The following is a 25,326-nucleotide window of genomic DNA, read 5'->3' as shown; positions in this document are numbered from 1 at the left end:
ATTGCTAAATTTGTGTGCCCTCAGAAGCTTTGCTAATTAGTTTCTATCCCACGACATATATTGTGATGGGTTGGAAACATTTGAATTGATGCATCATGAAGTTTTAAACATGGCATTAATGGCAGAAATCCTGAAATAATCCTAGAAATGGAAGTACCTCTGCCACTGGTGAGCTCACGATGGTGCAAATGCAGTGCAGTAGGACTGGTGTGCACATATGGGGGGTACTTGTGTGAAAGAGCTTGCTCATGGAGAGAAACCCTCTATGAAATTTCATGGAATTGAAGTTCATGAAATAGCATGTGTACGTAATGGCTCCAAGCACACACATGAACAGGGTTATTAACTATTAATTATTATATGTAACTAGAGAAATGTAAACCAATTTTGATATCGGGCTAAGTATTCAATGATTTCTATCACTTTTTTTTGTCTTGTGTTCCATCAAAAGGGAATGTGAATAGTGGTTTCACATCAAAATGTTCCAAACCTGACAGTTCACCACCCTAAATTGCTTTCTCTGATCTCCTTGCAATCAGTTATACAAGTTCATCAGAAGAAGCCTGGAACAGATGCTGTATTCATTTTATTAGTTTGACCAAATTGGACCAAAATTATATTGCAAAGTGCGTTTGCTTTGCTTATCCTATCACTATCAGAATTCTTGCCATAGTTTGGGCACTTTGGGATGTTCTCTTTCCTGGATTTATATCCTTTAAACACTCCAGCTTGACCTTATTTGACATTATTTTCTAAAACATTCATCTGTAACTTTGTTGACTTCCACTGACTCCTATTCACCAATGAATTGAGTTAAAATTCCATGCCTTCATCTTCAAAACCCTGCACAGCCTGGCAATATATTATCAGTATAATCTCTGAAGATGATGGCTTGCTCCACAACATAACTGACTGCTTCGTATTATTTCCATGTTAGGAAAGATGAACTGAGGTCAGGAATGGAAGTGTAGTTTACCAAAGGATACCTTGCAGTGAAATGCTTGCACAAGTTGTTGGTACAGCTGTGTAGAGAAATTCTGGCCTTGACAATGAGTTGGAAACGTGAAGTAATCTCATAATGTCAAGCTTGAGTTTTTTTTTAAAAGTTGACCTTTAATCACAGAATCTGAGAATGCTGCTTGTAATATGATGTATGACCCAATATTTTACTTCTGTGATTTAAGGCTTGCACGCCATTTAATTTATGACTGTTGTCAGTTGAAATTTAACTGGTATGGTGCTGCTTGTTCATTTTGTTTTATGAGGTACATTAAATTGTCATGTATTTAATAACTATATACAATGAGCACAATAGAAGTCTGATGTAGAGGGCAGAATATATATTGACCCTTTCAGAGTGTTTCATCAATTAGCAAAACTGTGTCTTAAAAGCTGTGCAACATGTATATGTAATATGATAGCTTATTTCACTTTCTCAGAACAAAAATATAACTTGTACATTATAAATGTTTGGAACTCTATTTAAAATAGTATTAATAAAAGAAAATATACTGTAACTGAGGGGATTGGATGTTTAAAACTTTTCTTTTAATTCAGCTGCAAACATGGTCCAAGGCACAGATGTTGTAAACATTACGAAGACAACTGTATCTCCTACTGCATTAAAGTGAGTATTTTTAAAATAAAATGGGCAACACCTCATTAGCATAAGTGACAGAGCGTGACACTTTGCAATTAACCATGTAGCCCATGATGTCGGTAACTGTTGTTTCGACTGAACTAAAACAATTTTGTTTGAAAATCAAAAATATTGGCTCAGTGATTTGGTGTGGAGTGTAATGTGTTGAAATCTGGGCTCTCATCCAAGAATTAGTTATGAGATAAGTTATTTTAGTTTCTTAACTTTCTGTACAATGCTTCTTTTTTCTTTAAGAACAATTGATATTTTTCAGCTATTTTAAAGGAGACCCATTTTTAACTTGCTCCATGTTCTTCATATTTTATAGTATTTTTACATTTTAGCTACCATTGAACTAAAATTATGGTATTGTCTTTATCAGATTATAATCACTAACCATTAGCTTTTTAGACATTTTCAGTTCTTACATACAAAAGCAAATGTCTGCAGATGCTGGAAATACTCATCTGCTGAGAGAGAAAAAAAACTTTTCCGAGCTCCAGGGCTATCATGCATTTGCACATTTCCTTCAAAAAGTGATATCACATCAAAATGGCTTTCGTACAGTTAACCAGTTCACTCGCCAACTTCATTGATGCCTGAGTATCATCATTACAGCATAATTATGCTTTGACATAATTTGTATGTTTCCATTATGTCTGGTAGACATGTGCATATGATTTCCTATTTGTTAAGTTATTTTCTTTCTGTCTCTCTTTTTTCTATGTTGGTTTGTTTCACCAAACCTCATCAAGGAAACAGGCCAGCAGCCCCTGGTCTGAGTTCTTTGCCATGAGATGTGTGCTGAATGACTATTGCAGGTTCTCTCTTAGAATTTTCCTCACTCATTCCAGATGAAGGTAGGAAGTCACTTTGCACCATTTGTACTTGTATCCCTCATGAATGGTTGTTCTTTTTCTTTGTGAATGCTTGTGTTCTCTTAATTAGTTGAATGCTACTTTATTGCAGGCACTACTTGCAAAATATCTTGCTACACTCGTTCTGTTTCTTCAAAGATGCTGTCATAATGCTGAATATTTGCAACACGTTCTATTTTCATTATGCTACGTTTTGCTTGTTTTTAGGAATGTATTATTTCATGGCTGAAACAGGAATCTAAAGCATGGAAAGTATGCACTAGTCTCCAAAACTGCCCACATTCGCTGACATGGGAGATTGTGGAGCAAATGTTTCCTCTTCTAGAGAATCTAGAATTGGGAACTATTGTTTAAAAGTCAGGATTTTCTATTAAAGTTAGAGATGAGACATTTTTTTTCCTTTCAAAGGTTCACAAATAGAGTCATAGAGATGTATAGCATGGAAACAGACCCTTCGGTCCAACACTCGGGGGTTCTAGTCAAATAATCCAAAAGTTGTTATTTCAGAAGGATGGCTTGTTGGGACCAGTTAGGGGTGCCCATTAAGCAACATTTTAAGGTGTTTATGTAGACCATTTCATAAAATCAGATCATTGACTCCAGCCTTGAACCAATGCAGGTATACGTGCTGAGCAAGATGAGGGGCCAAGCAGTCCATGAGAGCATTGTCACACCTTAGATGAACTATTAAAGTGCTGATAAGTGTTCTGCCATCCACCAAGACTACTCACTGACATTGCAAAAGCCAAGCAGCTATTTCCTAATGACACCACTTTTAGTTAACTGCTGCCTCCTATAGCATTAGAGATTATTTGTATCCTAGTCAATCAATATAATCAGATTAAAAGCAACAGATGTTCAAAATTCCCAGTGCATCATTCACAGGCTATAAAGCTCTGAATATTTATCCTGTATCAAAATAATTTTTTATCCGAAGTATCATATCCTCATTTTAACAAATTTTCACTGACATCGTGTGTTTATTTTCAGTTCCTAGCATTTATACTTTTTCCTCCTTTTCGATATATTTGTGTAAACATAGTAGAAGAAGAATTCTGCACATTAGAAGGTCAACCAAGTTGATGGTGGGTTAGAATCACATATAAACCGTACCAAGCAAGTTTCCTTCCCTCAAGGCTTTCATGAACTAATTGGGATTTGTTACGATTCCTTGGAGAGAATGATAACTTGAGATGAATTTTCCTGTAATCTATGGAAAGAACTGCATGAAATATTTCACATCTTAAAATCTGTACTCTAATAAGCAAAGTAAAGATCAATATGAATAAATGTTAGTTGGTAGGCAATAAATATTTTGGAAACCAGAAAAAAGGCATTAAACTACAGGAATGTTATCCATTCCTGAACACAACTCCACATTATATTTACACATTGTATCACATGCTCTGTAGAAATGTAGCGCTATGTTTTACAGTGGGTGGAAACTGCCCCCAACTTTACATCCCAGAAGGAAAATCACCGATAGCTGACATACTTGGAAACCTGTCCTGTGATCGGCAGCAGGCTCATTAAGTTAAACAGTGGCACTTCTGGCCCTCAGTGGGAGGAGGTACTGCCCTCAGGAATAGCCAGCCAATCAGGTACTTCAGAGCTCAGTGGTGCACTACTTAGAATCTAGCCTGAAGTCTTGAACTAAAGTTCAAAGCTCTTTCCAGCTCTAACAGGATGCTTTTTCCCTTTTCTCACTAAAGTGAATCTTCCAGCTTTCTCATAATCAAAATCCACATCACTCAGCACTTGGAATATAATCAAATAGACGTTCATTTGAATGGTTCCTTTGACGGTTCTCTGATCTCTAACTATTCACAATGCAGGTTCCCTAAAAACAAACTTTCTCTCCATCCTTATGTAGCTGTATCAGTTTCTGCAGAATTTTGTTTATGACTGATTCTGGTAGCCCATGAGTCTGAAAGAAGCCAGAATTGCAACTTTTTCGGCAATGTTTAGACTTTAAAACTGAAATCGGACTTTAAGTTGGGCTTGAGAATGGCCCATTGTCATCATGGGAACCAAATTACATGAGTCTTTATTATGAGTTATATTACTCCCTCTCTTGAGAGCATTTATAACTATCTTAGACATCCTAGTGGTCAAAACAGTTCTTACATCAACCTGATTAGTTCACAATGATCTTTACTAGCTTTGTTTATATTTTTTAAACTAAATTCAAATATTGGGTTCTCTGCAACAACAACTGAATGCTATTATAGTTATTTGGAGAATAGCAAAAAGCACTATTGTCAGGAAGTTAATATTGGTTCAGTACAATGACATTTGAAGTTTTGTTCAAAGTGAACACTTATAAGGGCTGCATTAACTATATCAATTATAGTAACCCTGATCCTGGCTATTGTTTGAATTATATAGCACCCATTATTCATTTTATACTTGCTTTTTACAATGTTCTATTTTGCATTAGGCATTAGAGCAATAGAGAAAATGTAACTTGATGCCTGAAATGTCATGTTATTTTTAAAAATATTTTATTTCCAGGGTTTTATACGGATGTTCAGTGTTGGCTACTTAATTCAGTGCTGCCTTCGTATTCCATCAGCACTTAGACACCTGTTTACAAAGCCATCTCGGCTACTGTCTGCTTTGTACAATAAAGAAAACTTCCAGCTTGGAGCATTTCTAGGATCCTTTGTCAGTATTTACAAGGTAACAACAGTATACAATGCTTGATTAATGGTTTACTTGATTGAAATTGAGATACTGGGAAATTGCAGTTTTGACAACATTTGGATATTATGTCATTGGAGTTAATATTGTGACAATAAAGTGCATAAGAAATGGAAATTAATGTTCAATATTTCTTAGCTTATTTAGAATGAATAACTAGGGAAATTTGGAGCTGTATGGAAAATAAATGCAAAAACCAGAATTAAGAATTTTGATTCCTGTAGAAATGTACTAAAATGAAGAAAAGTTGAGATTCGAGTGAATGTTTTTGTTACACGAAATACTTAGAAAGACATAACAGTGCGTCCATGTTCTTGGAGAATTAATAATATAACTCTTATCTGAAAGTAAGAATTATAATATGTTTTGTACTCGCACCATATTAAAACATATGGAGAGTCTTCAAGAGCCTACAACATGTATTCGCCAAAATGACTACTGGAATGAGAAATTATTGTTATGAAGTGCTATAAATTTTCTCTTTGGAACTAAAAAAGTTAAGAGGGTTTTAGTATGAGAAGAGGTTTTTATGGAATAGGTAGAGAAAAAATATTCACCGGAAATAAGTGGGCCAATAATTAGAAGTTATAGGTTCAAAGTCATTAGAAAGATCTGAAGGGAAGATGAGGAGAGATATTTCAAAAGAGATGTTTGGCACAGACTACCTGAAAATTTGATGAAAACTCATTCCATGAATACTGTTGAAAGCGAGTTGGACAAGTATTTGAGGATGAAGAGTTTCCAGGGCTGTCAACAAAAAAATGGTTTGTGGGCAAAGCATTACTGGTCTGGCAAAGAATTGACTGTGGTACAGTGGACTGAGTGACCTCTTCCTGTGTTCTAAAATCCTGTGGAATGGAGTTGAAATATTCTACTTGTCCTGAAAAAAGCTAAATTGACATTTAAGTGTTTTAAAATAATTTGAAATGGTTTGATAGCTCATTTACACTTGCTAGAAACAATGTATATTCAAATATAGGTGCATTCTCTACAATAAAGAGGGACTATGTTCAATTGTGGTGCCTTTTTCAAATTAACCAGGAGTTATAGGAGCCTATAGTTCCCCCATTGCCTTCTCCATTTTTCCCCTCCTGAAATGTAAATTGTTGTGACAGTTTAAATGTTGTCATTCTTACATTTGTCCTTAGAAATGTCAGGCATGCATCTGTCTCTCTTCAGTAACATTCAAATTCTGTACAGCCAAGCAACCATTTTGATAGTCTTTTCCTAGTCAATTTATTTCTTCTGATTTCTAATTAAATGACAAATAAATCTTTATTTAACAGATTCACAAAAAGAATGAGGTGAGAACCTTTTGCAGGGTGTTACCATATGAAATACTTTGCCAAAGAGAATATTTGGGTTAAAACCCATTTTATCATTGAAGGAAGAATTGATAAATATTTAAATATAGAATTATGGGAAATAAACAGAGCCTTCTCATTAGCTGTGATTGGTTGAATCACCTGTCTGCAACCTTAGTTGTTTCTGTCATTTTGTCCATGACATAGATTGGGAGCTGAGCAGCATGAGTGCTAAAGCTACATCTTTCCATTGATTAATTACGCATGCGACAATATTCAGTGACACTAGATCATTCCTCCCAAATCTCACTAAAGCTTTCAACTTCTAGTGTAGACCTCAGTTTTCTCATGACTATCCATTTATAGTAATACGTTTTTGAAAAGTCTATCTGTGTGTATTTCATACCAACTTTTGCGTTATAAATTTCTACCACCACATTTGTAATGAAAACTGTCAGTCAATTTGTCCTGCTGCAGTTGCACTCTTTCTCATGGTAGAGGCACTGTGATCAGCGGAGGTTTTGCAGTGGGGGCGGCAGTGTGTTATTATTTAATCAGTCACCTTTATAAATGGGGAGGTATCCATTTACAATGAATATATAATGTGCGTATATTCTGCACATAGCTTAATGATCTTAAGCTGAAGATTTAATTGTATCTTAATGTCCCTAGATTCATCATTCCTCAACATTCTAATTCCAATTAATCTGGAAGCTAGACTTCATTTTTATTTCCTTTATTGATTACTGTATGTGATCAATTGATTATGGAATAAAACGTACAAGTTGGACAGCAATTTTGAACAAGTTTTTAGTAGACTTGGTATATGCTGTAAGATTATACAAAATGTGTTCACTGTGTTGTATTAATACAATAGGGCATATTGAAGTACAATGGAGCAAACAGTTCACATAATCAATGTTAAGTCCTATTTTTGTGAGATCTTGCATGTTTCAGATTAGGATGGCTTGAAGTATTATGAAAAATTATTGTACATCACAAGAAATATCTTTCACCATTTCAAAAGCATGTGCAGAGTCAGCCTTATAAAATTAGTTGAAATACAAAACTGGCTGTAAAATGTGTAGTTGTACTTATACAGTTGCGTTTGTTTAACCAGGATTTAACATTACTGAGTTGAGCAACTGTGTGTTTCTTGCAGTTTAAACATTGAGCTCCAATGAATAGTTAACATAAGCATTGCGAAAGAAGCACTGAATCATTGATCCTTAGGCTGTTGCCTTTATTAATATCTGAAATAATTTGCATTAAATTCAGTACCATGCAAAGAAACTTAAATATCTGATTTGTACCAGAAGACAAATTGTAAAACTCCACAACTTTTTCTCTTTCTATCTTGGGAACTGATGAAGAAACAAATATGAATATTAAACTTCCACTTGTGCACCATTGAGAAGTACTAACGTTTTGTTAAGTGATGGGAAAGACACTGAGAAAAAAAATCATAATAATGAACCAAAAGCTATGTCAAAGTGGTAGGTTTTAAAGATCACCTTAAAGTTTGCAGACAGGTTTAGAGAGGGAATTCCAGAATTTAGAGGTTACACAGATGAAGGCATGACTGCGAGAGACGGGGTAAAGGAATTTAAAAATATGCATGCAGTCAGAACAGGACAAACACAGAATTTTTGCAGGGTTGTAGCTTTGGAGAAAATTTAAGAAATTCTTTGACAAGGTTCCACATGGTTGACAGTTTAGATCACATGGAATTCAGGGAGAGCTTTTGCATTGGATACAAAATTGGCTTACCAGTAGGACACAGGGGGTGGTGGTGGAAGATTGCTTTTGGGCTGTGTTCCACGCAGATTGGTGCTGGGTCCACTGTCATTTGTCATTTATATAAACAATTTGGATGAGAATTTAGGAGGCATGGTTAGTAAGTTAGAAACAAAAGCAGAGGTTGCTGGAAAATCTCAGCAGGTCTGTGATGAGAAATCAAGGTTAACGTTTCGGGTTCGGTGACCCTTCCTCAGAACTTGGTTAGAGACAAAAAAAATCTGCAAATGCTGGAATCCAAGGTTATCCGAAATGTTGACTTCTCCAACTCCTGATCCGACTTGTTCTTCCAGCCTGCTGTTTGTCTACCTTTGTCAGAACTGGCATACCCACATTGAAGTTCTGCTCCTTTCTCTCTTTCTGATTTACAGCATCTGCAGTTCTTTGGTCTTTTCTGGTTAGTAAGTTTGCGGTAACACCAAAACTGATGTACAGTTGACTGTGAAGAAGATATTAATGCCCCCACCCTGCCCAAATCTTGTTCTGCGTGGGTTGATTCCAGTACAGCCAACTCACTTTTAAGAATTCGCACTTTAACAGCAATTCTCTATTGCTGTCTCCCTTGCTCTATCTCACTGTCATTCTTGCTGGTTGCCTCCCCCCCCCCCCCCCCCCCCCACCACAATCCTGTCCTCAATAAATCAGTTCTAGCAAAGAGTCACTGGACTCAAAATGTTAACTCTTTTTCTATCCACAAATGCTGCCATATGTGCTGAGTTTCTGCAGCAGTTTCTGTTTTTGTTTCAGATATGCAGTATATGCACTCATTTGTTTTATTTCACTACAAGAGAGACTTGGTATTGAAATAGCTGGACTAGTTGCATTCGCATGATATGTCTCTACAATGCTTGCCAGGTAAAATTAGGGTTTATCTTGACTTTTTTAAACAAAACTGTTCAGATGTTTTATGATGCACGTTTGGAGTAGATGAGACTTGAATCTGGGCCTTCTGGCTCAAAAGTAGGAACACTTAACATTGTCACAAAAGCCCCTTTCTAGGATACCCCCTTACCGGTTTATGTAAATTCCTAACAGGTAATCCATCTTAATTTCTATCAAAGAACCTGTCTAGATAATTTACTTTTGCAAGTAGAGATTTTTATTCCTAAAGATTTTAAATACTGTTGGCCAATTTTTTTTAAAAAAGAAATAATTTAATAAGAAATTTTAAGAAAAAGTTAAACTCGTAAGCCTTAATAACATTTTTCTTTCCCTCTTTATTGCACTGTCACTACATTATTTTACTATTAATTTTTTTAACTGATATGTTCTAGTTCAGCTAAATTCAGTAATGATTCTTCATTCTGATTGGTTAAGGAGATACACAGTTGTTTTTCCAGTTCACCTTGTGGCAGATCTTCTTGAGAAGGTTTGGCACTAAACTGGCTTCCTATGAAGTGCAAAACCTTATAAAAATATGGAAGAAAGTTTGATAATTGTCATTCAGTGCTGAGCGAAAATGTCTACCCATTAACAGGCTGTAGTGGGGTATCCCGAAGCCATGAATGTGAAGGGCAATAGAGTGTCTAGAATCTTAGTGAATGGGATGATCAACAGAATATCTTTTTAATCAAATAGATTGAAAGATTGAGAAACAGAGGAATGACAAAGGAGATGAATTAGAACAAGTGAATTACTGCCAAATCAATTACAGAACGAATTGTTTTTTAAAAATATTTTTTGAATTTCTCAAAAGGTAATCATTAACAATTATTACATTGTTGGAATGAGGTACCACAATTTAAACTGTTCACTTTCTCTGGTGAAGGGATTGATGGGCAATTGTCTATTACATTGTTAATAAGGCACCTAAGAAGAGAAGGGGTGAGGAAAGTAGTGCGGGAAATGGGTCAGATATGGCTGAGTGCCCTGTTACATTTTCTCTAGTGAGCTTAACAGGCAAATGATGTTCAATTACAGCAAGTTATTTTCAAAAAGGTGAGAGAAGCAAAGGGTAATAAGATGCTCTTCATATGAAGTGGATGGTGAAGTGGCTAATTTTCTTCAATTCACTCATGAAATGTGGGCCTTGCTGGCTGGGCCAGCAGTTACTGCCCATCTCTATTTGCCCTGGAGCTGAGTGGCTTCCTATATCATGTCAGAGGGCAGTTAAGAGTCAACTATGGCAACTTCTGAAGATTTGTAACTTCTGATATCTCCCCTAATTTCTGAACTTTGCCAACCAGTTTGCACATAAATGACCGTGTGTTGTTCGTACAGTTTTTTAAAAATCAATTTCCAACCAATTTTCAAGTTTTTGGTTGATTTTTTTATCATTCTGAATCATTACTTAAAGGCTTTGTTCTATGTTAGCAAGCTGATAGTTTTTTTGCTTTCTAAAGTCTGAAAAAACGTAATTACAAAATTTTGACAGTGATTTGCTGTATGATCATAGTGTTTTTATTTCATGTCAAGGGTGTAAGTTGCTTCCTCCGATGGGTGAGAAATTTGGACAATGAACTTCACGCATTGATTGCCGGTGAGAGTAATTTTTTTCTCAGCTGTCTCCCTTAAAAAGGTTTTACGATCCATTCATCACGTGTCTGCAAGTTGAGGGATTATACAACGCAAATTAAAAGTAGGGATAACAAACTAAAACGCAAAATTGCTTTTCAATAGAACCCTTTTGTAAAGTTATTTTCTTTCTGTTTATATTATCTTAATTCATTAAAATTATGTTTATAATCTCACAGTTTGCACATCACGATGTAACATGCACCCCTATTGTTTTGCCTACTGTTGAAATTCAGTTAGGGACTGCTAATATTTAAAGAGAAATCCGAGCACCTTGTTTTAATCAGTAGAGCAACTTGACAAGATAGTATGTCTTTTAAACAAAGTGCATACTTTGTATGTGAAACAAATTAAACATAGCAAACACAATTAAGATAATAATTTAGTGTTAGGCCTTTGGGTTTACTATTGACTTCACAAAAGAATTATTTTATACATGATGATATCTTACAGATAGTTCAAGCAAAGTAAATAGCTTTACGTATGCTGTGGTTCTCTGGAGACAAATTGAATTCTCAACTCCAGCTATCCACAAAGATAAAATGTTAATTTGCCACCTCTTGATAATGGATGCCTTGGTCTTTGTACTGGTTACTTTTCCAACATTTCCTAGATAATTTAATGGTTACTTTTCTTAGTCTGAAGACTCTGTCGGTCCACAGTATATTCTTTCTATACTTTCAAGCTAGGAGAAAGTGAGGACTGCAGATGCTGGAGATCAGAGCTTAAAAATGTGTTGCCGGAAAAGCATCAAAGGAACAGGAGAATCGACATTTCAGGCATAAGCCCTTGATTCTCCTGTTCCTTTGATGCTGCCTGACCTGCTGTGCTTTTCCAGCAACACATTTTTATACTTTCAAGCTAGGCAATCCTTTAGTGTCTGTTCTCTCACAAAATTTAATTCTGCCTCACCATTCCATATAGTGAATAATTAAGTTAATATTTTTGGTCTGCTTATAGGGCAGGCGTAGCTAACTGCCATTTACTCCTGCTATCACTTTGAGCTATCAACCAAACTGAGTCTAAACTGCAAGTACTAAGCTTAGGTGAGTCTGCAGCTTTGGTTTCCAAGGGCAGACTTTTCCTAAATCAAAGTGGTAGTATCAGTTTTGGGGGTTTCATGGAAGATTTCACGACAAACAAATTTTTCTGTGCAATTTTATAGTGCTCATTTCATTAAGTACACAAAATCCCTCTATGGTACCACTTTTGTGCTATCTTGAGCTCACCAGTGGTGGAAATACTTACATCTGGAATTGACTGGATTTTGGCACTGTATTTAAAGCCCAGCTGTGCATTAGTTCAATGGTGAATTGGATTTCACAGTTCCAGTGTTGGAAGAATTACCCCATTAATAACTGATAGCAAACACTGATTTGCTGACAGGGACCTTGAGGACAGGTGATAGAAACATGGGCCATACTCTTTCCTCAGACCTTCAAAAGTGTCCTCTGCATCCTCCTCCAACTCAGATATTGATGCTTTACTGGGTACAATAGCTAGATTAGAGTGGGAGTACATATGGTGAACTGCCACATCTCCACAGATGAGGGGAAAAAAAACCCAAATAGCTGATATTTGGAGAAGTGCCAAAGATTAGATACCTGTTAATCCCCGGGCAAGAGGGCAATCCATAGTATGGCCACTTAAAGCTTCATCAAAATGCACAAACAAACACAGGAGATTTATTGCAGATGCACAGCAAACTGAATTGAAGCAAACATAGAAATTTCCAGAGAAACTCGGCAGGTATGGCAGCATCTGTGGAAAGAAAGTCAAAGTCAATGTTTCGGATCTAGTGACTCTTCTTCAGAACTAGACCTGAACTGGACCCGAAACGTTAACTCTGTTTTCTTTCCACAGATGCTGTCAGATCTGCTGCATTTCTCCAGCAATGGATGTATGCTGCTCAAGCCAGATTGCACACTGACAGTAGGAGATTGTAAATGTGGTAGGAACTATGACATTTTCTCTTCCAACTCCCACAGATGATCCAAGTCAGGCAGAATTGTGCTTAAGACTGTGCATAATATTGTGAAATATTTACAGTTCAATGTGTGAGAAAAACAATTCTGACATCTGAATGACCTCCTGACACCCTCACCCCAAATGTTCATCTTTCTTCTGTTTTTTTCACCGTCAACTCCATTGGATTTGATCTTCCTAACATTCCTGCCCAGCTCTCTATTTAACATTGGTATTTTCCCATTTTATCCCATGTAACAAACATCATTACGCACTCTGTATGCATCATGCCTAGTGATTCGGGGTGGTGATGACTGTCAATACACTTCTCCAGTTCAACCACATAGTACCCTGTGCCCTACTATCCTGTGTTGTTTCCATCCTTATACATTAAATTGCCACCCACTTCACAATTATTGTCCCTTCTATATCCCACCAAACTCCCTGTAATCCCTGTACTTGACCTCCCCAACTTCCCTACCACTGCTGTAGTCCCTGGTAATCCCCCTGAAGAGACCATTAGGACTGACCACAGCCTACATCACTTACTAGTTTGGAACGATTTCCCTGGCTGATGACTGACCAGGTCCCTTATTGATATATGTACAGCTCCCTTACTGATTTACAGCTACTCTTGGATTAGTTGTGCTGACCTGCAGCACTGACCATGGCTCCCTGCTTTAACTATAATGATACGGAATCCCTGACCCTAAATGTCCAAGCAGCTGACTGACTATGTCTGAGCCCCTGGAACGAAATGAGATGATGTTGACTGAATGTGGCAGTACTCTGACTTACAAGAACTGCCCCTGAATCTGACTAAGGATTCTACCATTTCGCGGAATGACCATTTGATGGAAGCATTTTAGTGTATTTGCCACATCAGCTGCTGCCATATAGTGTACTATGAGCCTTTAATTTCTTAGTAAGTTGACAATGGAGGGGAGAAGGCAAGGCAAGAAAGAGTGATAACTGGTATCCAAGTAAATTCAAAGTGAGTGAGAACTAAGATATCAAGAGTTGTGTGATGCACCTTGTTCTGATGTGTGCAGTGGGGTATCTGTCCCTTCATATCAAGTGACTTGGCAGTGGTATTGTAACATAAGATATCAGTAAACTCTGAAGTCCTGCACTGTATTATACATGACTGTGAGACGTGCCATAATGAGATGTTCACCTCGTGCTTTGTGGATGTCAGCATCCAGGACCAGAGAGTGCATGCGGCTGCTGCCCGTGGATTATAACCTGAGATGTTGGAGAATGCAGGCCAAGGTAGGGGCTTGGAAAAGACTCCAGCAAGCTTCAGCTGACAGTGTCCCATTCTGACTTCTATGTCAAGAATTATTGCCACCTAGTTTTTCTTCACTGCCTGGGGAAATAGCAATGTATATATACATGAAGTGAGAATACAGATTCCCCTTGAGCTGTTAAAGCAATAACTAGGAAACTATCCCTTTTTCTTGATGTTGAGAATTTCATTTTAATGTTCTTGCTGTATTTTTCCAACTATCTCACCAATGTCCATGTCATTTAGGGGCTGGAAAAATTCATCCAAAATGCAATTTCAACTTTTTGTCTCCTTAGAAACTAGGAGGGTTAGGGTCCTTTCCATGTTTCCTCTATTAAGAAAGGATATGTTGGCATCAGAGGCAGTTAAAAAGAGATTCACAAGACTGATGTCTGGGATGATATCAAGACAGCTATAAAGGTTAGGCTTTTATTAATTAGAATTTAGAAGAATACAGGATGATATTGTTGAATAATATTCTGAGGAGAGGTTGGCAAGAAAGATGTTGAAAAGATGTTTCCACTAGTGGGTGAATCTCTTAACCAGGAGACTTTAGTTATGATAAGGGGATGTACATTTAAAACTGAGATGGAGCAGGCAGTGGGACTAGTTTAGCTTGGGATTATGTTCAGCATAAACTGAAGCATTTGTTTCTGATCTGTATGACTCCATGTGGAAGAATTTCTTCTGCTAGAGAGTAATGAATGTCTAGAATTCTCTACCCAAGAGAGTTGTGAAGGCTAGATCACTGAAAGTATTTAAAGAGGAGGTAGATTGGAATTGAGGGCGATGATTAGGTAACAGGGAATTGGAGTTGAGTCCCGGTGTGAGTCATCCATGATCTTATGAATGGTGGGGCAGGTGTGAGAGGCTGAGTGGCCTAATCTTGTTCCTATTTCTTATGTGCACATGACCTCAGAATGAAAATGAGGGTGAATGTGTATTGAAAGTAGAAGAAGAAACATAACTAAATAATGCCCTGTGTAATTCTTTCTACATGTGATCTCGGGTATAAAAGTAAACTTCAATTCATTTTCAGATCCAGCTTGTCAAATGTTGTCTTCCACAGATAGTTTTCAGCGATACATTACATCATTGAAATATTTTTGAGGCAACTATACTCACTTAGAGTGCAACCTCAAATGTCAAGAAGAGCTAAGAAAGTTTTACATTTCATCACTGTTTCAGTTTATAAGAATGCGTCAATCATATTTTTATTCAGGTTTCTTAGCGGGAATGTCAATGATGTTTTACAAAAGCACAACCATCTCCATGTACTTGGCTTCTAAACTTGTGGAGGTAAAAACAAAAGTTTTTGTTTTGTCTTTAATATACATATATATGTGTTTCGATGCTTTTACATGTTGGGTATAGTATTTTGTAAACTAGATTAAGAAAATAAGTTCTTTGTCTCTTTACTGAATGGGGAAAATATTCGTTTCATACGACAACAGTATAGAAGAAAGAGTGAAAAAAGGTGAAATCACTCAGTACCAAGTCTATATATTCTTTAAATTGCTCATGGATTCCAGAAAACAGCAGCTGACACTGCGAAAAGGGAGCATGGTTTCCTTCTCCCAACTATTCTAAGTTGCAAGTGATGTGTCAAAATGGTGGTATGGCTTCACATTTCTGAAGCAACCCTAACGTGTTAAAGTTGCAGAGTTACTTTCATATAAATGAAGGAATAAAATGGCAATTTTCAAGAAATTGCCAGTCCTCAGAAAATCTGGCCCATCATTTTCCCACGTGTTTCCAATGATTTCTGTTCTTATCTATCCATAGCAGCAAATGTAGAGCATGCTGCATCTTGAGATTGTTCCATTATTCACTATGGTCAAAGCCAATGTTCAGGCCCAACACTATTTTCCCACCTTCTCCCCAATTCCCTTGGAGACCAGAAATCTGACTGTCTCACACTTAAATAGAGCATTGACTGCAATAAGTCAGCAATATAACTTTTAAATAACTGGGGTGGCAGCACTGATTCTTATGGCACGCTACTTATTTTTATTCATTCACGGAATGTATGACACCACTGGCCAGGGATTGATAACCCATCCCTACTTTCCTGGAGGATAGTTAAGTCTCAAACACCTTGTTGTGAGCCTGGAGTCCTATGTAGGCCAGACCAGGTAAAGAAAGCAACTTTTTTTCCCTAAACATTAATGAACTAAATGAGTTTTGCTGACAACTGTTTCAGAGTCATCATTAGACTCCTGATTCAAGATGTTTATTGAATTCAGATTCTACCATCTGCCATGGCAGGACTTAGACTCAGGTCCCCAGACCATTGCCAGGGTCTCGAGATTGATAGATTGATACCATGAGGTCATTGCCTCTTCCATATTTAATCTTCCAACTCCAAGAATGCCCTACTTATGCCTACTCTGTGGTTCCTGTCTAATCCTCAATAATGTTAATATTTTATTTGAACCCATGAGCCCTTATCTTGTATAGTCTTTCATGTGGCATTTTTTCAATGAATTTTTTGGAAATTCAAGTATATTCCATCTTTGGGATCCCCTTTATTAACCATACTAATTACATCCTCAAAAATGCTATTACAATTGTCAAACACGTTTCTCTTTTGCAAAAACCATGCTGACTTTGATCAGATGATTTTCTTAGTGCATTATTAAGAATTCATTAACAATAGCTTTCAGCAGTTTCCCAATAACTGCTAATAGGGTAACTGGGCTTTGTTTCCGAGATTTCCCTCTTTCTGTTTTCTTGAATATCACTGTTATGTTTGTGAACTTCAAATCTGCTGGGACCATTCTAATATCTTGGAAATTTTGGAAAATTGTAACCACAGCATCCACTCTCTCAGCCACTATGTCCTTTATAATTCTAGGTTATAAGCTTTAGGTTCTGAGACTTTGTCAGATTTTAGCCCTTGTGAGTTTCTCCAATTCTTTTTTGTCTATGGTATTAATTACCTTTGGTTCATATTGTTTATAGCCCCTTAGTTACGCTCTGTTTTTGGTATGCGATTTGTGTCTTCTGTTGTGAAGACGGACATAAAATATTTGTTCAGTGTTTGCCATTTTCTTAATCTCCATTATAATTTATCCTGTCTCTTCCTTCAAGGAATCAATGGTAACTTTAGCTACTCCCTTTTTAAAAATCTTATTAAAAAGCTCTCATAATTGGGTGGCATGGTGGCTCAATGGTTAGCACTGCTGCCTCTCAGCACCAGGGACCTGGGTTCAGTTCCGGCCTCGCCGACTGTCTGTGTGAAGTTTGCACCTTCTCCCCATGTCTGCTTGGGTGTTCTCTGGGTGCTCTGGTTACCTTCCACAGTCCAAAGATGTTCAGGTTAGATGGATTGGCCATGCTAAATTGTCCATAGTGTGTAGGGATATGTAGTCTAGGTGGATTAGGCATGGGAAAGGCAGGGTTACAGGAAAAGTGTAGGATAGGGGGTAGGCCTGGGTGGGATACTCTTCAAAGGGTTGGCGTAAACTTGATGGGCTGAATGGCCTGCTTCCACACTGTATGGATTCTATAAAAAAAATCTGTTTCAAGCTCCTACCTAGTTTCCTCTTTTCAATTGTTTCCTTTTTCATCATCATTTTGCTCATTCTTTGTTAATTTCTGAAAAGCTCCCAGTTCTCCACTTTACTTCTATTCTTTGCAACATTAGAAAACTACTCTTTGCACCAAAAACTATTCTTAACTTCCTTAGTAAACCACAGATCTCTCTTGCTGACCTTTTGGTTTTTAATGATATTTGAGTTAGTTGACCATTTTAAATTGTTTTTTTAAACCTGTCAGCCTATTTATTTACACCATATCTTCTGTCTATTTACTCAGTCAAGCTCAACAAGCTTTCCCTCTATATCGATGTAATTTGCTTTGTTTAAAGCTAAGATTCTTAATTGAGACAAATGGATGTCACTTTTCAGCTATATGTGGAATTCACTTTTATTGTCACTTTTTCAAAGTAGGTCTTTGGTATTGAATTACTTATTAACTGTGTCTTATTGCAGAACATTAAATTTAAAATAATGTTAGTTCTGCTTGGTCCTCCCTTTGGGACGAGAGAGCACCCAGAAGATGCAAACAGTGGCAACCATAACCATTGCAGTGTTTTGTTCTCCCTTTCAACATCTGGACAGAAAGAGGGAAATTATTGCTACAATGGGCTAAATTATTGCAAGGGCCAATCAATTACGCACAGTGAGTGTGGATGTGAAGAGTTTGTTCCCTTTCTGCCTTTGCTTAATTATTTCTAGGGATCCTAAAAAATATTTCTTGACTCCAGCATGATTCCCACTCTTGGGATAAAGTTCTGTTGACATTCTGATTGGATTCGTCCAGTGAATCTAGATTTCCAGACTGCTTGTTTGGAAGCCATTAATTTCCTTTGCTCAAACACTGGGATGGAAGGAAGCCATCTTGAAATCATTAAACTGAAACAGCACAGAAGGGGGACATTTGCTCAATCTTCTACGTACCTATGCAAAGACATCCAGATACAATTTCTAATCCCAGCTTGGTGCACACAGTCCATAGCTCTGTGGCTTACAGCATTTAAGGTGCAGATCCAGGTATGCTTTAAACGAGTCTAAAGTCTCTACCTCAATTCAGCCAGTGAATTACCCACAACCACTACCCTCTGCATTAAAAATAAATGCCAACAGCCTCTGCAGTATCACTACGAATTCCAAATGCATAGTACCAATTCAAATTCCATCTCCACGATTTAATCAAACTGTTCATAATTCAATCCTGAATTGAGCTTCGAATCCAACCCCTGTCCATCACAAAGCTCTCTTAGTTGTACCCCTCTTCATTCCAGCTCCAACTATGTGCATTTGTGCTTTTTGTCCACAAAATATCCAATTTAAAATTTCATCCTTGCGTTATATCCCATCATGGCCATCATGAAAGGTAAGGGTAAAAAGTGAGGTCTGCAGATGCTGGAGATCAGAGCTGAAAATGTGTTGCTGGTTAAAGCACAGTGGGTCAGGCAGCATCCAAGGAACAGGAAATTCGACGTTTCGGGCTAGAGCCCTTCATCAGGAATGAGGAGAGGGTGCCAGGCAGGCTAAGATAAAAGGTAGGGAGAAGGGACTTGGGGGAGGGGCGATGGAGATGTGATAGGTGGAAGGAGGTCAAGGTGAGGGTGATAGGCTGGAGTGGGGTGGGGGCGGAGAGGTCAGGAAGAAGATTGCAGGTTAGGAGGGCGATGCTGAGTTCAAGGGAATCGACTGAGACAAGGTGGGGGGAGGGGAAATGAGGAAACTGGAGAAATCTGAGTTCATCCCTTGTGGGCGACCGACTCAACACAGACATCTACTATAAACCGACTGACTCCCACAGCTACCTGGACTGCACCTCCTCCCACCCTGCCCCCTGTAAAAACTCCATCCCATATTCCCAATTCCTTCGTCTCCGCCGCATCTGCTCCCAGGAGGACCAGTTCCAACACCATACAGCCCAGATGGCCTACTTCTTCAAGGACCGCAGACTCCCCCCAGACGTGATCGACGATGCCCTCCACCGCATCTCCTCCACTTCCCGCTCCTCCACCCTTGAGCCCCGCCCCTCCAACCGCCACCATGACAGAACCCCACTGGTTCTCACCTACCACCCCACCAACCTCCGTATACAGCGTATCATCCGCCGTCATTTCCGCCAACTCCAAACGGACCCCACCACCAGGGATATATTTCCCTCCCCTCCCCTATCAGCGTTCCGCAAAGACCACTCCCTTCGTGACTCCCTCGTCAGGTCCACACCCCCCACCAACTCAACCTCCACTCCCGGCACCTTCCCCTGCAACCGCAGGAAATGCAAAACTTGCGTTCACACCTCCTCCCTTACTTCTCTCCAAGGCCCCAAGGGATCCTTCCATTTCCGCCACAAATTCACCTGCACCTCCACACACATCATCTGTTGCATCCGCTGCACCCGATGTGGCCTCCCCTATATTGGGGAGACGGGCCGCCTACTTGCGGAACGCTTCAGGGAACACCTCTGGGACGCCCGGACCAACCAACCCAACCACCCCGTGGCTCAACACTTTAACTCTCCCTCCCACTCCACCGAAGACATGCAGGTCCTTGGACTCCTCCATCGCCAGAACATAACAACACGACGGTTGGAGGAAGAGCGCCTCATCTTCCGCCTGGGAACCCTCCAACCACAAGGGATGAACTCAGATTTCTCCAGTTTCCTCATTTTCCCTCCCCCCACCTTGTCTCAGTCCGTTCCCTCGAACTCAGCACCGCCCTCCTAACCTGCAATCTTCTTCCTGACCTCTCCGCCCCCACCCCACTCCGGCCTATCACCCTCACCTTGACCTCCTTCCACCTATCACATCTCCATCGCCCCTTCCCCAAGTCCCTCCTCCCTACCTTTTATCTTAGCCTGCCTGGCACCCTCTCCTCATTCCTGATGAAGGGCTCTGGCCCGAAACGTCGAATTTCCTGTTCTTTGGATGCTGCCTGACCTGCTGTGCTTTAACCAGCAACACATTTTCAGCTCATCATGAAAGGTAATTTTTTTCACCCATATTATCTCATAAAACTCAATGTTTCTTTGATTTGAGCTTTTTGTGCATTTGTTTTGCCTAAATCATGGCAGCCATGCCTCCAGCTATCATAGGAAATGTCTCTCTAATCTTATGTACATTTCTATCTGCCTCTTCTCTTGAGGCCCATGGTAAAATCCATCTCTTTGAATCTGCTAGTGGTTACTCTTACCAAATATACCCTTTGGCTCAGTAGTTCTTTTGTCTCATTAGATCTTCTGTGCACTTTGGGCTGTTCATTTTGAAGTCAAAATTTCTGTAGAATTTAATATTTTTTAATAGAATGCCTAACTGTTCTATTTAACTTATATGTTTAAATTCAATGTCACTTCCTGACTTTTATATTTAATAGCCCTATGAATGAAAATCATTTGCTTTTTTAAGGCTTTGCTCACTTGCATTCTATTTATCAGACATTTTTAAATATTACCATTTGTAGTGAATTTCCTCATACTGTTTATTTTTCCAAATAGCTCCAGATAAATTCACTTTAGGTCTTAATCTAACTTAGATCAGTGTAAAAGCTTTCCTCTTCAAATTTATTTAATATCATTTTATCATTCTACTAAAGCTGGTCTGTGTAAAGCAGAATGCTTTCAAATGAATAGCATTAAATTTAATCTGTCATTTTGTTTTTTCTTTTCCAATAGTTTAAAGTAACTTTATAAGCCACCGTAGCTTTGTGTAGGAAATTTTTTAAAACCTTGAATTTCTATTCTGTTTTCCTAACAGTATTTTATCATAGGAAAGATTGGGAAATAAACTAAAATACTACTTTTACAAATTCAAAACAGAATATGTTGGAGATCAGCTCCAACAGTACATGAAAAATGAAATATGTAAAGGAGACTTTACATGAAGTATATTGAAGTTAGAGTTTGTAAAGTCACATTAGATCAAAATATGCTATTTAAAGTAAAAATTCGAGATCTCAAATATGTCTGTAGATCCACTCATTTTTCTCCTGTTTTAGTCATGGCCCATTCCGAAGAAGTGTCACATTATTCGAAATGTTAACTGTATTTTCTCTCCCCAGTTGCTGCCAGATCTGCTTTTATTTGTACAGTCCATTGTTGCTTTTTTAATTGCTGTCCACATTTTGGCAGTTGCTGCTGTTAATGTACAGGACTATGCAATAGTCTTGTGATTTTTCCATCGCCTTCATGTTATCATATATTATCTGATCATATACAACTTTATCCATTTGTGAGAGTTGGCGGTGTGTGTGTGTCAGTAGACTACTATTATAAGGCATCATAGCTGAGCATTACACTGTCCTATCTCAGTGCCCAGGCATGCACTTCAAGCAGGGCTCATGAGATAGCAGTCTAGAAAGTCAATTTCTCTTTCCTTGTGCATTGAAACCAATTGGCTCGAGAGTGGGAGTAATATGAATTTTAATGGTTTTCCTCCTGGTAAAATCTCTTGCCGTTGGATGCTGTATTACCTTACGTAAGGCTGCCCTTACTTTCATGCATTGTTTTAGCCATGACATTAATTGTTTTTCTGAACGGCCCTATTGATCATTGTTCAGAAGACAAATTCCAGTAGTGGTTTGTGGTGAATTCAAATGTGTAACATAACATAGGATATTGGATACTGCATATTAGTGTTAAAATTAAAATAATGACAGTCAGATTACTTCCATAAGTAATAAAAGTAATTAATTGATTAATTAATTAATTAATGTTTTTTTTTACTGGCAGGCAATGTATTTCAAAGGCATTGAAGCAGGAAAATGTCCGTATGTTGCACATGCAGACACAGTCATCTATGCGATTTCCACAGCTATATGCTTTCAAGCAGTAAGTACCAAATGATGGGACAGGTTTTCACACGTTATTCTTTAGAAAGTCATCTCTCGGAATTTCAAATTAGGAGAATCTCACATTAACTAGAACGATTGATTACTTTATCATATAACGTGTTGCTCTATATGCTCTAAAGCAAAGATTTAAACAATATTTCAGACACAGCTTTGAAAATTTGCTATTTGAACATGTCCACTTAAAGTAATTGCCAGTCATCCAATTGAACTGAAATTAATGGTAAAAATTTCTGTCTACTGTCTGTGTGGAGTTTACACATGCTCCAATGTCTGCATGAGTTTCCTCTGGGTGCCCCAGTTTCCTCCCACAGTCCAAAGATGTGTAGGTTAGGAGGATTGGCCATGTTAAATTTCCCCATTGCGTTCAGGGATGTGCAGGGCTAGGCGTAAGGGGGGTGGGTCTGGGTGGGCTGTTCTTCAGAGAGTCAGTGTGGACTCAATAAGCGAATGACCTGCTTCCACGTTGTAGGGATTCTCTGAAGGAAGATATTTGATGACAGATCTTTACTTGAAATTTAGCCAGGACTGAAGGCTGTAATGATCATAATGAAATAAACCTAATGGACATGGGTGAACTGTGTAAAAATGGTTTTGATTGGAAATAAATTGGTAATTATTTAGCGGTAGTGACTATAAGGGTGCACAATTGAGAAATGGAGGATGACACGCTGGGCAGAATGTGGGATCAGGTATGGAAGAAGCAGGTTGTTGTGAAAACCTGTGCCATTGACAGGCAAACAGCAAGTAGACAATGGGTGTTAATAGTCTCTTTGTGAGAAATTGATTGGAAATAGAAATAGTTAATTTAGTCCACTTAGAACATGTTATTGCTGCAGTGTTTGCTTTTAAAGAGTTAGTTTAAAAAAATGCCCTTACTACTTCAACCAAAATACCAACCCCAAGTTAAGCCTCTATTTCCAGTAATCCCATGACCAGCCCCAATCCATGTTAGGGTAGACAAAACAATGGAATAATATAGTGAAAAGGTCAGTTCATAAATTGAAATTGATTCTGTAATAGGTAACCTAGTAAGTTCTTTGACAGATTAGGAAGTCCATAAATTCCAAGCTGATGTCACGAAGACATACAGAAGAACAGGACACCATGTTTCAAATTACTATACAGAAGGAGTTTTACATATGTACAGTAATATTTTTAATATGCCCCTCTTCTGGGTTGACCTTATTTCTCATCCATTGTAATTGCACAATGTTGTCTTATTACAAGGGGCATACTAAAAGAGTTTTGGTTGTGATGGCAGAGGTAATAGAAGGCATAGATTCAGAAAAATTCAGAAGAATTAGTCATTCAATACCATATACAAAACTGAAGAACTATTTTGAAGTACATTTAAGTAGAAATGCACTTCTAGCTTTAGTTGATCAGCCTTCTTTCACTTAACATTATCATTAAAATTGATGAAGCATATAACAAACTCTAATAGACTCCATGATAATGTTAATATTCTAGGGCTTTGAACTACAGTTTCAAATTCCCAACTGCCTATCCTGTGGCCATTCATTCATCGTTCACATCTGCCGCTATAGTATTGTACCAAACATGCCCTCGCTTCCATCATTGATGATCTTGCCCCCATGAAAATACTTATTTGTTCCCATCCCGCTTGTCCATGGTGTGTACTAATGTGTTGTCGAAAATGCAGCTCTAGGATCAGGCTCATCAGCCTGTGAGGATGCACAGGATGCAAGTCCAGTGACTTGGAATTTCCAAGGTGGACAATCATTAACGAGTGATTGCCACCGTCTACCTATTTGCATCCTTCAAGTCCAAGGGAGCATCAACTTGGCATATTTGGTGTGCAGCTAGTTTGACCATCCAGCACATGGTTTAAGTAATTTACATCAAAGTAACCCACTTTGTAGGTAGTTCTCACTTTTGATTTTTCCCTATCAATTGTTTCCTTAAACTTTTTTCTATAAAATTCTGCAACCTTATCTGAAAGATGGAGGTCAGATATTCCTCTCCCGATAACTGCTTCTCCTCTCTTTCCCCAACAGGCTTTAATGATGAGAGAGCAATAATTAAATTACTATCCTCAAGTTTCCATATCCAGTATCACCTTATTTATTTGAGTGAATATTGCTCCAATTTTTAAAACACTGTACTAATATTAGCAGTGTGTAATACTAGTGTGGAATGCTGGAAAGTTACTGATTTCTAGAGTCTTGAAATGTTGACAATCCACACAGGAAACAGAGCATTGTCAACTTTGTGCAATTACTTAATAGCGTATGCAGATTTTGGAGTTAAGTCTGTCCAGTACCAAATACAAGGACAAAGTATAGAACATTAAGTTTAGAGACCAAAAAGATTGACACAACTTTTTTCGTTCCAGAAGTTATCAGTGTAATTGTTATCAGAAACTATGGCAAATGTAGATTGAATAATTCTTGACAATAACAGGCTAATGAGCAATTAGCGTGGAATCATGAGATGAAACCCAGTAGAACATTTGTGTTTATAAGCTAGATGGGCCAATGACCTGAAGCATATAGGGTTGCCTTATTACTATCCCTTTTTTTTTCCCCATAATATAGATTGTATACTTACATTTATTTAATTGAATTTCCTCTAATTGAATATTGGAAAGGCTGAAGCCATTGTTTTCACTCCCATTCAAAACTCTGTTTCCTAGCTACTTATTGGGTTTTGTAACCTAAGCTGAATAGATGCTAAATGTGGAGGTGCCAGTGTTGAACTGGGGTGGACAAGGTTAAAAATTACACAATACCAGATATAGTCCAACATATTTATTTGGAAGTACTAACTTTCAGAGGGCTGCTCCTTTGTCAGGGAATGAGTGGGACAGGGTCATAAGACACCATTTAAAGCAAAAGATTACAGT

The 25,326-nt window shown here is 38.1% G+C and overlaps 1 protein-coding gene across 2 annotated transcripts in view; it reads left to right on the top strand.

Annotated features, from left to right (window-relative positions):
* The window catches only part of tmem135 (transmembrane protein 135), a 556,007-nt gene that overhangs the window by 510,736 nt on the left and 19,945 nt on the right, over window positions 1-25,326 (top strand). For both annotated transcript variants that reach the window (XM_060825966.1, XM_060825965.1), the window contains exons 9-13: window positions 1,558-1,627; window positions 5,032-5,199; window positions 10,737-10,800; window positions 15,311-15,387; window positions 22,339-22,437. In XM_060825966.1, coding sequence (XP_060681949.1) covers window positions 1,558-1,627; window positions 5,032-5,199; window positions 10,737-10,800; window positions 15,311-15,387; window positions 22,339-22,437 — 478 coding nt within the window. The remainder of the gene's footprint in view (window positions 1-1,557; window positions 1,628-5,031; window positions 5,200-10,736; window positions 10,801-15,310; window positions 15,388-22,338; window positions 22,438-25,326) is intronic.

This window comes from Hemiscyllium ocellatum, chromosome 6 (genome assembly GCF_020745735.1).
Source record: "Hemiscyllium ocellatum isolate sHemOce1 chromosome 6, sHemOce1.pat.X.cur, whole genome shotgun sequence".
Classification (NCBI taxonomy): Eukaryota; Metazoa; Chordata; class Chondrichthyes; order Orectolobiformes; family Hemiscylliidae; genus Hemiscyllium; species Hemiscyllium ocellatum.
Note: the sequence above shows the minus strand (reverse complement) of the source record. Positions and strands in the feature narration are given on the sequence as shown.